Below are 13,316 nucleotides of genomic sequence, written 5' to 3' on the forward strand. Positions count from 1 at the left end.
AAAATCCTTTCTTCAGGATTTTTCATCTTAAGAAGCTGAGAGGCTTCAAGAACAAAATGTAAACAATGGTTATCTGCTGCTGTGGAATGCAACAGGTGGAACTGGGATTGGTCTCATGTGGTTGTTTCTAATTAATGGCCAATCACAGTCAGCTGGCTCGGACACAGAGCCTGAGCCACAAACCTTTGTTATCATTCTTTGCTTTTCTATTCTTAGCTAGCCTTCTGATGAAACCTTTTCTTCTATTCTTTTAGTATAGTTTTAATGTGATATATATCATAAAATAATAAATCAAGCCTTGTGAAACATGGAGTCAGATCCTCATCTCTTCCCCAATCCAAAAACCCCTGTGAACACTGTCACATTTACAAAATTCTGTACCTGCACAACTGCACACAGAGAGATAAAATAAAAATAAACCAACCCAAGCTTCAAGTGTTTGCTTGAGAATTCAAGTTCCCCTGGGTCTCTCAGCTGAGTCTAACATTACCAGGTTGCCTCACAGATGCCTCAGGCAGGGTTGCAATGCTTTGGAGCTGCAGCCTGAGCACACCAGGTCACACCACGGCCCCATTCAGTGACCTCAGATGTGCCACATGTCCCAAGTGTCACCAACTTGCATCTATAAAGCAAAAGGCCACTGTCCCAGCTCTCTGGAATATATTTGCCACTCTCGCCTCCAAGGCTGAACCTCGATGGATACACAAAGCATTTTAACCTCTTCCAAGAGATCAAACCTATTAAGTCCTTTTCAAGGCATGCATTTAGAACTCCATTCTGATTACATATTCACTGTGTGGTTTTGTTAACCAAATGTTGCTGCTCAGGTTATTGCATTTCAGTCTGAAAATGTGATTTTTTCACTTGTAAAACCAGCACCTGCAGTGTGACCATGTCACCTTCCCTGTCGGCACCTGAGTCCCACCAGCCAGCTTAATATCAGGTTTTGTCAGCAAACAAACAGAATAAATTCAACAGAATTAAGAAACATGCAAAAATTTCATTTTCTTGGCAAGAAAAAAAAAAAAAAAAAAAAAGAAGAAGAAGGGATCAGTACCAAACCAAAAGTGCTCAATCTAACACTCTCATGTGCTGCCACATATTTGCCACGGGGAATTCCAGGTCGGGAACTAACCAAGGTGGTGAATCAGTAACTGTATTCAGTTACACAAAAGGAATTAATGCCAGTTGAAATCCAGACCATGTATTTTAAGGGGGTGATGATCTTTTTGTGTGTGTGTGTGTGCATGTGTGTGCAGCTATTAAAGGGTACAAAGAGTGACCTGATCTGAACCCACACTTGAGGCATCTCCAGGCTCTAAAAATGTAACAAGCTGTTGAAGCAAATCTTTGCTGCTGAACTGAACTTTCCACTGCCACCTCTGACCACCAGGCCATGGCCAGCCCCAGCCCCAACAGGGATTTGCTCTCACAGGTCTCTGCCACCTTCCCTGGAGCTGTTTCTCCTCCTACAGCAAAAGGCACCAGCCAAAAGCAGAGTTTGAGATGTCCTCAACCTAAACACCGCACACAACACAAATATTCACATTGTCATCATCACAGAATGGTTTGGGTTGGAAGGGACCTTAAAGCCCATCCAGTGCCACCCCTGCCATGGCAGGGACACCTTCCACTGTCCCAGGCTGCTCCAAGCCCTGTCCAGCCTGGCCTTGGGCACTGCCAGGGATCCAGGGGCTGCTCTGGGCACCCTGTGCCAGGGCCTGCCCACCCTCACAGCCAGGACACAATATTCATCCACCTGATGGCAAATAAGGATGGCAGGTGTTGGGGAAGATGAAACAGGAAAGCCTTATAAATTATGATTGCCTGGCAAAAGATTTTGAGAATATGGAAACTGAAAGCGAGATTGAAATGAAAGCAAGCTTTGAGATCCCTCAGTTAGTGAACAACAGGAAAACAATGGCGTGGCTGGCTGAAGGTAATCCCCTTTTGATGGAACAACACCCTCTGCTTGCAGACAGCTCCAAGGTCCAAGCAGACCCTACAGCTTGGCAGATGGGGCCCAAAGAGGAGTTTTTAGGGTTTAAAATGTAACACAGTGTGGTAATGTAATGATTCTTATACGCTGCATGGAAATGCTGTAGGATTTGTATATTGTACTAGATTGGTTAGTGAGAATCAGAATATTCAACACAGATGATTTATTGTATTGTAACGGGAACTTTGCTCTCTTAGCTCTTACCCCTTTTACTCTCTTTCCCTCTCATCCTCTCTCCCCCTCTCTCCTCTCAGGCCTGCTCTGAGCTGTGGCTGGAGCTCCCAGCAGGGCCCTGCACCAAGGCCTTTGCAATAAACCTCAAGTTCCAAGACCAGAAGAAGATTTATTGTATTGTAACGGGAACATCACCCTCTGATCCTCTCTTTTACTCTCTCATTCTCTCTTTACCCTCTCTTTATCTCTCTTTTCCTCTTTGGGGCCTGCTCTGAGCTGTGGCTGGCAGCTCCCAGCAGGGGCCTGCATTTGGCCCTTTGCAATAAATGCAATTTCCATGACCTGGCTGCAGAGATCTCTCGTCTCCGTCCGTCCCAACTGTGCTACCCCCATCAATCCTACAGGCAGGTTCAGCAAACACATTCCAGTTTTAAGTTTTCTCTTTCTTAATTACTAATTAACTCCTTTCGGAGCTGCTGTTCCCTCAGCCTGTGTGATGCAGTGTCCCCTCAGGATGGGGCAGAGTTCAGGGACCCAGCTCTGGGTCATGCCACCTCCCTCCTTGGGAAGGATTCTTTATGGTCAAACAGGACCTGGTTTGCATAAAAGCAAAGCTACACCCTCTGTTTATCCAGTGTGAATTCAGCTGATCCTCGTGTTCAAGGGAATTTTGTTTTTCACAAGTAAAACAGTAATTTGACCACTGATGCAACACACAGTAAAATGCAAGAATTCTTTCCTTCTCAAGTCACAGTAAGTTAAGAAAAGCTTTTGAAGCTGTAAATCCCCAATCTTCCCATATTTATTATCCTGGATTTGCAGCAATTTTCTTGCCAAATTCTCTGTGTTTTCAAACATCTGATTTTTTCTCAGAGTTGTTCCAGTGTAATTTGCATTGAGGCCATCTCAGCAGCTCCAGGGTGAAACCCTCAGGTCCAGGTTCCTCCTGTCCTCACAGGGGTGTGAGGGGGCTGGAAGTGACATCTCAGCACACACAGCATGGCCTGTGCTGGGGGATTCCAAAAATGTCTTTGGTACCTTGAGCCAGGCTTTTCCACACCTCTGAAACTGCCCCAGGTCAGCTGGCCTGGCCAAAGCATTTTAGATTTGTCTGTACAATTAACTGAATTGGGAAACACAGAGGAAAATAATAACTTTTAAAGTGATTCATTCCTCAGATCTTGCTCCCCAAGAATACTGGGAATGGCACAAACATGTGTGATAGAGAGAGACAGAACACTGGGGGTGCTCTTGCTCCTGTGGTGAAGGAATGGAGGGAATACCTGGAATGACACCCTGAACAGCAGCCACTGAGCTCCTCTCTGCCTCTCAGGACTTTTTCTGAATCTTCCCCACAGAACTATGGAGGGCTGAGGCTGGAGGCACTTCTGGGGATTGTCTGATTGTCTGTCTCCAGGGATGGAGACTCCACACATCCATCCCTGGGCAGCCTGTGACCAGCCCTGAGCTCCAACCTGAGCAGAACTCCTCCAAAATGAGAGCAAATAACCCAGGAAAGAAGAAACAAAGCAACAAACAAACAAAGATGGCCACTTTGTTCAGCCCCAAATGGACCTGGAGTGAGGCACTGCCAGCTCTGCCTGAGCACAGGAGCATTCCTGAACTTCTAGTTTGGCTTTTTGTCACTGCCAGAGAAAGCTGAGCCCCAGGAGGTGTGACAGTGGCTCCTGGAGTGGGTAATCAACGTGCCCAGGGGGAAGGAACTGTGATTTCCAGAGGGTGAGATCAGCCCTGCACTGAGGCTGGATCCTGCCCAGGGATCAGATCGCTGGGAGCAGGGCAGGAGGGCACAAATGGCACATGGAAAACAAGAAGATATCAGGGAGAAACTGCTGTGATTCTGCTGCCCTGGCATCTCCTGCTCCCTGCTGGCCTCACCCCTGACATTCCTCCCGTGGCTGGCAAGCTCCTGCTCTCCAGGAGAGGCCACACAGCACCTCAGGAGAGGTCACTGAACTCTCAGGAGCCACAAAAAAAGCACCTGAAGTAAATTAAACCACACTCCCTGCTCCCTGCCAGGCTCTGTGAGCAGGTGATGGCAGAGCATTCACAGGAAGAAGAATTCTGATTTATGTGCTGACAGCCTGGAGCTGCCAGGGAGGACAAGCAGGGCACGTGGCAGCAGGGAGGCCTCTCCAGCACTGCCTTGTTTTAGAGGATTAGCTGGCCATGGGATGTGGGGATTTCTTCCTCAGGAGGCTGACAAGGTGGCACATCCTGGTGATTGGTTTCTTCCTAAAATACATACCCCAGAAACTGGCCTGGCTGCACAATAAAACTGGGGGTGAGGGGAAAAAAAAAAGAAATCAGAGTGTCAGAATTGTCTGCCTGCATCAGGAGGAGTTTGGCTCTTGCATTTGGCTTGGTTCTCCTCTGCTTTAGAGTGTGTCATGTCCTGGCATCCTGTGGCACACTGAAGCTCATCCTGATGGGCACCAACAGCAAAATGAGGGGTTCTGCTCAAGCTTCCAGGTGAGGAGTGCAGGCACCAGGGCAGGGAACCCCAGGGAAAATGCTCAGTGCAGTGACCCAGCTTTTGTCAGGCAGCTGCAAATGCAGCTTTGCTGGCTGAGGGCAGCAAGCAGAGAATAAATTCAGAGCACAAAAGGCATGAGAGGGAAGAGGGTAAATCACCACAGATCCTACCCTGCTCCCCAGCACTTCCTCCCCAAGGCTGCAGATGAAGTGTGAAGACATTCAACACCACTTAATGTGACACCAAGTGTGCCACTGCAAACAGGACATTCACCACCCAGGCACTCACATTCCTCATGGTATTGGAGGCATTTCCCACACTAAGTGAAGGGAGACCACAAATACCACGCTGGAGGACGAGGCTGTGGCCTGGTACACTGCCCTTCTCCTTTCTTTGCAACTCAATGAGAAACTTGACCACAAAATTTCACGACAGGAAAAGAAAATCGCTATTTTTGGCATCATCTGATGCCAGATGAGCTGCAGGCTGTTTGTTAAGGATTCTCACTTTATTCTTGAGCTGAGGAGAATTCAGGGACAGGAAACGAAAGCAGGAGCTTCCCAATCTGCAGGAAGATCTGTGGTAGGTGCTCTGCTCTCCCGATTCCAATATCCCCACCCAGCTGGACTAGACAGGCTCATGGAAGCCTGGCAATGTGGCTGTATCCAAGCTGGTATTTTTATTTAATCCTCAATTACAATTTCATTTAATCCTCAATTACATTTCCCTGCCCCTAAGCCCTGTTTGATGTTCTCACCTGGGCACAAAAACCTCATTGTGGAGATAATTCTCGAAGGTCTTGCGGAAAGCAGATTCCTCCAGCTCCTTCTGGATCTGGGAGTCTGTTTTAGGACAGGAGCAACATTCCCCACTGACATCCTCAGCTTCACTCTGGTTATACTTCTGGGGGTCTTCAGATTCAAAAGGAGGAGACCAGGTCCTTGAGGGCAGCTTTAATCCTGGGACAAAACAGTTTTAGTGTCACTTGTGCATGGCTTGGCAGAAGATGTTTGATCCTACACAAAGATTCCAAACCAGTGTACACAGGATTCATGGCACATTTGGGCATCTCATATTTCACACCCAGGCTGAACAGTTCCCTCCTTTCTGACAGGAATTCAATTCAAAAGTGCTGGTTTTGCAATGGAGCTTGGATGCTGCTTATCCTAGTTCAGGTAACACAGAGCAGCAGGTGAGATTTTGGAAGTCCTCAGTGCAATTCTGTGTTCTCAAGGAATTCCAAACCAGGCACCAGCTGCCTTCAAAAATTAACTTGGCCCTAAGCTCCAACAGCACCCAAATTTTTAACTTTACTATCTCCATTGTTGCTATTAAACTCATAATTCAGTTTAAAAGGAGCAAGGGCAGAAGGGACATTCCCCAAAAGAAAAAAACATGTGATTACTTTATGAAAAACATTTTTAGACCTTTTGCACACACCTTGGCAGCAGCACCTAATGCAAGAGAACAGGGACAGAGCTGATTCCAGAAAAACAGTCCTGAATCCAGCAGGACCCCAGAGCAAGAGAAAACCCCAATTGTGGGAGAGACTGAGAGAAAGGGCTGGAGGGAGAAGCAGGCACTCACCTTTGAGGCAGTAATCGAGTTCATAGAGCTCACTGTCCTCTGCCTGCTGCTGCCAGTACACCAGGTAGTGTGTGATGTTCCCGTTGGGCTCTGAGGGAGGCTTCCACTTGAGGATGATTTGGGATGAGGAGTTGGAGACAGAGATGGGATCCAACGGGACCGATGGAACTGTGGGGTGGGCAAGAGGCAGAGTCACTGCACTGCCCTCAGAGCCAGCACAGGAAAATTCCCATTTCTATGGCAAATTCCCATTTCTATGGCAATCAAGCATTCCCTGGCACCCAGCAGGCTCCTCCAGCCTGGGCTGGATCATCCTGGAGGTCTCCTCCAGCCTTATCTTAATGAGGCCACACAAACTGGATGGAAGAGGTGACCATTAGCACCATCTGGAATCACATCTCTGGTTTAGAAATTCCTTCCTACCAAAGCAGGACAATGGGAAGTTTCCTGAATAATTCCTCCCTCCCAAAGCAGGGCAGTGGGAAGGAAGTTTCCTGGGTAATTCCTCCAGGGCAGTGGGAAGTTTCCTAAATAATTTCTCTCTACCAAAGCAGGGCAGTGGGAAATTTCCTGGATAATTCCTTCCTACCAAAGCAGGGCAGTGGGAATTTCCTGAATATTTCCCTCCTACCAAAGCAGGGCAGTTGGAAGGAAGCTTCCTGGATAATTCCACCCTACCAAAGCAAGGCAGTGGGAAGTTTCCTGGATAATTCCTCCAGGGCAGTGGGAAATTTTCTGGATAATTCCTCCCTACCAAAGCAGGGCAGTGGGAAATCTCCTGGCTAACCCAAGCAGGCTCAGTTAGGCCTGGCTTTAGCCCAGGGGTGCTGCACTGACCCGTGGCGTTGGTCTGCACGTAGATGATCTCGCTCTTGGCGCCGTACGTGCGTCGCTCGTCAGAGAAGGTGACCAAGGTTTTCACAAACACTGCATACTGTGTCCAGGGCTTCAGGCCCCTCAGGAGCCAGCCTGGCTGGGCCTGGGCTTTGGGCTCGTTGGAGCGTGGTGGGGGATCCACATCCACAACTGTCCAGCTGTTGGAGCCACAGGCGTCCTGGCCATCGAACTCCGTCACGTTCTGGTAGGGACTTGAGGAAAGAGAAGGCTCCAATTAACAGAATCCTCAATCAGGCTCTTAAAAACATTTCTAAAGACACACTGGAAGTTATCACCCTTTACCTTTCAGATAAAGTAAAATTATCTCTTTGTATTTATTCTGAAAGGGAGGCATTGCGAGCTTGGTCACCTGGGCCTCCAACAGCATCACAGAGCAGGATCTGTGCCCAACATGACCCCAACAACTAAATCCAGACTGATTATTGTGAGTTTTATGAAAATCAGCTTGGTTACCTTGATTCTACAAGAATCCTTCTCACCTCAAAGGGGATAAAACCCTCAGCATTCCACAGAGAGAGTGGGGAGATGAGAAACTCCATGGTTCGAGTATGTGTGTCTAGAACAGCAGGAATAACTAAAGTTTGGATTGTTCTTAAATGAGGAACTGTTAGGAGATGAGAAACTCCATGGTTTGAGTATGTGTGTCTAGAACAGCAGGAATAACTGAAGTTGGGATTGTTCTTAAATGAGGAACTGTGACTGTGCACAACTCAGGGATCTCAATGAACACTTTTACACAAGGATATCACTGGAAACTTTAGTGCAGGAGCCACAAAATCAGAGACTGAAGAGCTTTGCCCATCCAGCAGGTTTAACATCCATCTCTGAATGGCAGCTGCTGCTGGTGGCAGCCCAGCAAGGCCAATGAGGGGGTCACTTACGCCTCCTTGTAGAACAGCATGAACCCCAGCAGGTCACGGAAATCAGGGGGCCAGTAGGGCTCCCACTTCAGCAGGATCTTGTCATGAGAAGTCCTAATGGAAGAAAATTTCAGCAGTTCGTTTTCACCTGTAACAAGTGAGAAAAGTGACAAGAGTTTTATTGATGCTGGAAAATGAAGCATCAAACATAATTTAAATTTTGTTTTTATTTATCTTAGAAGTTTAAGATAAATGTGAGAATGTTGGCACTGAGAAGAACTGCCCAGTAAAACCTCATCTTACTTGGCAGCCATGCCTACCTCAAATCAGTGGCTGGTATCAATGCCCTCCTAAGGTTAAATTTTTCTACGATTTCATGAAAATGACTCTGAAGAAGAGCTCAACTAAATTCTACAAAGTGAGAAATCTAAAGGCAACACATTTCACAATTGATGATGATCTGCACAGCAATATGGTTTGCACAGAAGGCAAGAGGCCACAAAAATGATGCAGACAAATTTCCAGCCTTGCCCAGGAGCAGTGAGGTCCCTCTGCAAACAGGAGGAGTTTGCAGGAGGATGGAGCTCAAGGGTATGACATGTTTTGTGCCCCCAGCTCAAGGGGCTCTGACTGAATTTGCTATTCCTGCAATAGCTGCAACAGGAGGAAGAACATTTCTTTCACTGGCACCACATCCAGAACAAACTGGGGAGCTTTTTTTTCCCCTTTCTATTTTTTTTTTAGTAAACAGGATGCTGCCAGTGTGAAAGCTGAGCTTGAAATGTAAAAGCAAACAAAAAGCCAAACAACCTGGCAAGCTGTGGTTTGAGGTGGGGGTGGCACAGACACCAGCTCAGCAGGGTGAGGGTAAAGCTGGCAAAGAGAAATGCAAAACTGTCTCCTCCAGCTGCCTTCACACCAAACACCAGTCCAGGAGCCACAGGCAGAGCTGGATCTACCCAAATTCAGGTTCATCCCCAATGTGGGAAGAGTTTTTCAGTGTCCCATGGGAGAAGATGAACTTTACAGACAGCTGATTCCTTGTGCTCCTTGCCTGTGCCTGGCTGGAGCTGTGGTGCCCCAGAGGCTCCGTGTGTGTTTTTCACTGCTCCTGCCAGGTTTCAGGTCACAGCCATTGCATTCCCCTCTCTCTCTGTGCTGGCCTGGCTGCCTGTGGTGATGAAATGTGGGAAACCAGACCAGGAAACTGAGTCAACTGAAAGATCTTCACTTTTTAGGTCTGTTCACAAACAGCTGCATCAATGAGGGGCAACGAGGACAGGATCAGAAATCACAGAATCCTGGAATGTTCTGGGTGGGAAAGGACCTTGGGCTCTTCTTCCAGGGCTGTCCCCAAAAGCAGAGGGACAGTGAAGCCACAGGATGCCCAAGCTGCCCTGCAGGTTGTGAGCCAGGATCTGAAATCCCAGTTCAGTCAATGCTGGGCTTTTTTGTGGTTCTCCCAGAACCACAACCCAACTGCATGGATGGGTCACTGCCCCTGTCCCCATGTCCTCCACAGAATATCCTGAGCTCCAAGGGGCCCATGACCACCTGCACATGCTCCTGTTCCTGTGTGCAGGTGAATCTCTGTGGGGCTGAGAATGAATCAGAGCAGAGAGACACCACCAGCTCAGAACACAGCTGGATTTTCCTACCCCTGATTACTTCCACAACAGAGCCCTGGTACAAAGAGGGAAAGGGGATTGTTGGTGGCACAAAAAGGGAACAAACAGCAGGACTGGGGGTGCAGAAGGACTGCATTTCTTGCAGTATAAGTGTCTGCAGAACCCCATCTTCAGCAGCAGAACTTCAAAGCCCACCCTGTGCTGTTTGCTGACACAGGACCTGTCTGATTGTTGTTCCTGAAGAAAGCTGTTGGGTGAAAAACCCCAGAGAGGCATTGCAAAAATTGTTGGAAATTTTTCCCTGCCTGTTGTCATGGCAATTGCCTCACGTGGCTGCAGGGATGGGTGGAAATCCTGTTTCTCCTGTGTTTATTCCATGTTGCCTCATGACATGGGAAAAGCAGATTATGACTATTAATCAGGTACTCAGCAGTAACACAAAGTCCCAGCCTGGGCTGAGGTTATGTTGTGCTAAACTCTTCAAAAAGACAGAATAAAGACATTCCCAGCCCCAAAAACCTCCCATGGTTTTGTGGGACCAAGGGTGCCAGAGGGAGATCTCATGGGGAATTTTACTTGTGGCACAGTGACAGTGAGTGCACAGAAAAGGGGCACATCTGCTGCTTTATCTAAGGGATGAAAAGGAATGAAAAACCCATGAAAAGCATCATGGGCTGGGCTGGGAGAGGGAGCAGCATGAGGAGAGCAAGGCAGAGGGACAGGAAAGGGAAGCAAAGCTTTATTTTGAGGCTCTTACACGAGGCCTGATCCCCGTTGGTCTTCAGGGCTATGTCATTCCTCTCCTGACGCCCCTTAGTCCCAGAGATCTCCTCCATCTTGTGGATTTCTGACAAGCACAGCTTGGGGTTGTAGTGGAAGAAGAGTTTGCCCCGTGCAATAGTGAGGTTGTGTTTGCTCCAGTCCCAGAGCTGGCGAAGATTCTGGTTGTCCAAGGCATAAAAGGAATAATTCCTGAAAACAGAAGAATGAAAAGATGGGTTGGGAGGGGATGCATGGAAAACTCTTTTTGCACTAATTCAGGCACCAAAGAAAAATGAATGCAAATTGTTTGCCCTGGCAGGGCACAAGCCACGGGCAGAGGAACATTTAAAAATAACTTGGGAATTGTTTCCCAATACAAATAACCCTGATAGAAGTGGCACTCCTGGTACTTCAAAACATTCAAATAAAGCATCTTTTGAGAGAACTCACCCAGCTTCAAGTGTCTCTCCTCTGATCAGATGGAGCTTCCGAAAAAAGGAAAGGGAAACCAAGGCGTAAGAGCGGCGGATTTTTAGGTAACCTGAGATTTCTTCTATCAAGCCAAGGTTTGCTTCCAGCTCAGCTGCTATGTTATCTACAGAGAGGAAAACATTGGGAAGAGTTTTCTGGTATCACAGAGAGAAACATCCACATATTAAATTAATATTAAAAAATTAATATGAAACAATAAACATGAATATGAAACAATTAATATGAATATTAAACAATTAACATGAATATTAAACAATTAAAACCCAAACATTAATATTTAACAATATTAATTATTGTATTTGCTGAGATCCTCATGGCAGGGAGGAATGATGAATCTGACTCCGTGTTCTCAGAAGGCTAATTTATTATTTTACGATACTATATTATATTAAAGAATACTATACTTTACTATACTATACTATACTATACTAAAGAATACAGAAAGGATACTTACTATGCTAAAATGCTAAAAAGAGTGCTAAAAAGATAATAATGAAAAATCGTGACTCTCTCCAGAGTCCTGACACAGCTTGGCACTGATTGGCCAAAGAGTAAAAATTACACTAAAAACCAATTAAGCAATCATCCATGGGCAAACAATCCCCAAACACATCCCACATGAGCAAAACAGAGGAGAAGCAAATGAGATAAGAATCATTTTCATTTTTCTGAGGCTTCTCATCTTCCCAGGAGAAAAATCCTGGGCAAAGGGATTTTTCCAGAGAACGCGAACGCGACAATTAATAAACATTAATATTTAATTTCTTTACGTTAATTCAGGAGAACTGGCAACAATCAATTAACAAAAACAGTCAAATGAAAGCCTTTGCTTTGTGCTGGTTTCTCTGGGTCCCTCTGAGGCTGAGGAGGTTTCCCTGGCTGCCCAGCCGTCCCCACTTACTTCCCCCACGGATGTTGATGACCAGGCTGCCGTTGACCACGGTGCAGCCCCGCAGCTCCTGCGCCGATGTCACCGAGTCGATGGTCTTCTCCTTGCCAAAGTCACACACCTTGGGGCAGGGCCCTGCACAGGGCGTGCAGTGCAGGCTGCAAAACAGCACAGGAGGGGTGCAGGGTCAGGCAGGATGGCCCCAGCAGTGCCCAAAAGCTGAGTGAGCAATCATCGTGGGGTTTGCTTTTTAGGAACTCCAAAGAGAGGCACAGAAGCTTGGAATGGTTTGGGTTGGAAGGGATCTTAAAGCTCATCCCATTCCAACCTCTTTCCACACCAAGCCCCATCCAGCCTGGCCTTGAAAATAACTGCTAATAAATTCAAACAGTCTTAAACTGCCACTTCCACACTTCAAAGGTGAATCATTCCATCCCTTCCTACAAAACAAAATGAAGTGACCTGAATTATTATGAAGAGGCAACTGGCTAGGATGCTGCCCAGTGCTCTCCATCCCAGGGCTTTCAAGATAATAAATCCCAGCACAGTATTCATCTCAAAATCATTAACCAAACGTGTAATTGATGAGTGGAGAGCTGGCCCTGCATCTGGGAATCCTCTGATTGAGGACTGCACACAATGTTGCTTTAAAAAAAGGCAAGAATGTGCTTTGTGCTCTGGGGAAATACTGCTTAAATAGCACGAGCTGATGGCTTGCCCTGGTCACACCACCACAAGAATGTGTTCCCAACTAGTTCAGAGAAAGAAATGCTCTAGGAAAAGCAGGGAGCAGAGCTGTGAGGTCCCACTGGCAGCAGCCTGGAACAGCACAGGGGAGGCCACGGGGCTGTTGCACAACCAGCACAGCCACTTTGGGGGCTGCTTGTTGGTTCTTTGGAAAAACAAAACAGGAAATGGCATAAAAAGTCCTGTTAAGAGTGAATTCCCTGAAATTATTATGGCAGGAGCAAGTACATGCAAGCACAAAGTGACCAATATTCATAGGAAATCTGACTCACCACAATCTAGAATGGTAATGCGGGACAAACAACCAAGTTTTCAGTGATAAACAGCTCAGTACCATAAATTATTTAATTCCTTTGTCAAAACCCCCTGGGAATAGACAGAATGGCTGTTCCCTGCTTTGATTCGTGCTACACTTGTTTGTTACATTGTGCATTTATGTCTGGCACAGCTTGAACCTGCTCAATGAAAGTAATTACAGGGATGAGGGACTGATATTCTGAGAACGAGCACTCCGAGGACGCTGTGCTCTCTTCATTAGCCACGGCCTCTCCCTGCTGTGCTTTTCCAGCCTGGCTCCCTGGCCTGAGGCTGCTCCAGAGGGGAGGGAAGCGGGGTTGCTAAATCCACTGCCCACCTCCCTCCTCCCACGCTGTGGATGCTCTTCCTTGTCCTCTCTCCATCTCCCTTTCTCGCTTTTTCCAAACTTGACAGCAAGCAAGGGAAAAATAAACTACCAGCCCATGGCAGGGAGAGCTTTTAATGGCTTGAATTAGCAAGGTATTAG

At 47.0% G+C, this 13,316-nt stretch overlaps 1 protein-coding gene across 1 annotated transcript in view; it reads right to left on the reverse strand.

Moving 5' to 3' along the window:
• Positions 1 to 13,316, reverse strand: part of INSR (insulin receptor) — a 62,915-nt gene that overhangs the window by 13,896 nt on the left and 35,703 nt on the right. The window contains exons 4-11 of the mRNA XM_059490003.1: positions 11,798 to 11,943; positions 10,855 to 10,999; positions 10,400 to 10,614; positions 8,036 to 8,162; positions 7,095 to 7,345; positions 6,258 to 6,425; positions 5,428 to 5,629; positions 4,443 to 4,459 (exon numbers count right to left, since the gene is read on the reverse strand). Of these exons, the coding sequence (XP_059345986.1) occupies positions 4,443 to 4,459; positions 5,428 to 5,629; positions 6,258 to 6,425; positions 7,095 to 7,345; positions 8,036 to 8,162; positions 10,400 to 10,614; positions 10,855 to 10,999; positions 11,798 to 11,943 (1,271 nt within the window). The remainder of the gene's footprint in view (positions 1 to 4,442; positions 4,460 to 5,427; positions 5,630 to 6,257; positions 6,426 to 7,094; positions 7,346 to 8,035; positions 8,163 to 10,399; positions 10,615 to 10,854; positions 11,000 to 11,797; positions 11,944 to 13,316) is intronic.

This window comes from Ammospiza nelsoni, chromosome 27 (assembly GCF_027579445.1).
Source record: "Ammospiza nelsoni isolate bAmmNel1 chromosome 27, bAmmNel1.pri, whole genome shotgun sequence".
In the NCBI taxonomy this organism is placed as follows: domain Eukaryota; kingdom Metazoa; phylum Chordata; class Aves; order Passeriformes; family Passerellidae; genus Ammospiza; species Ammospiza nelsoni.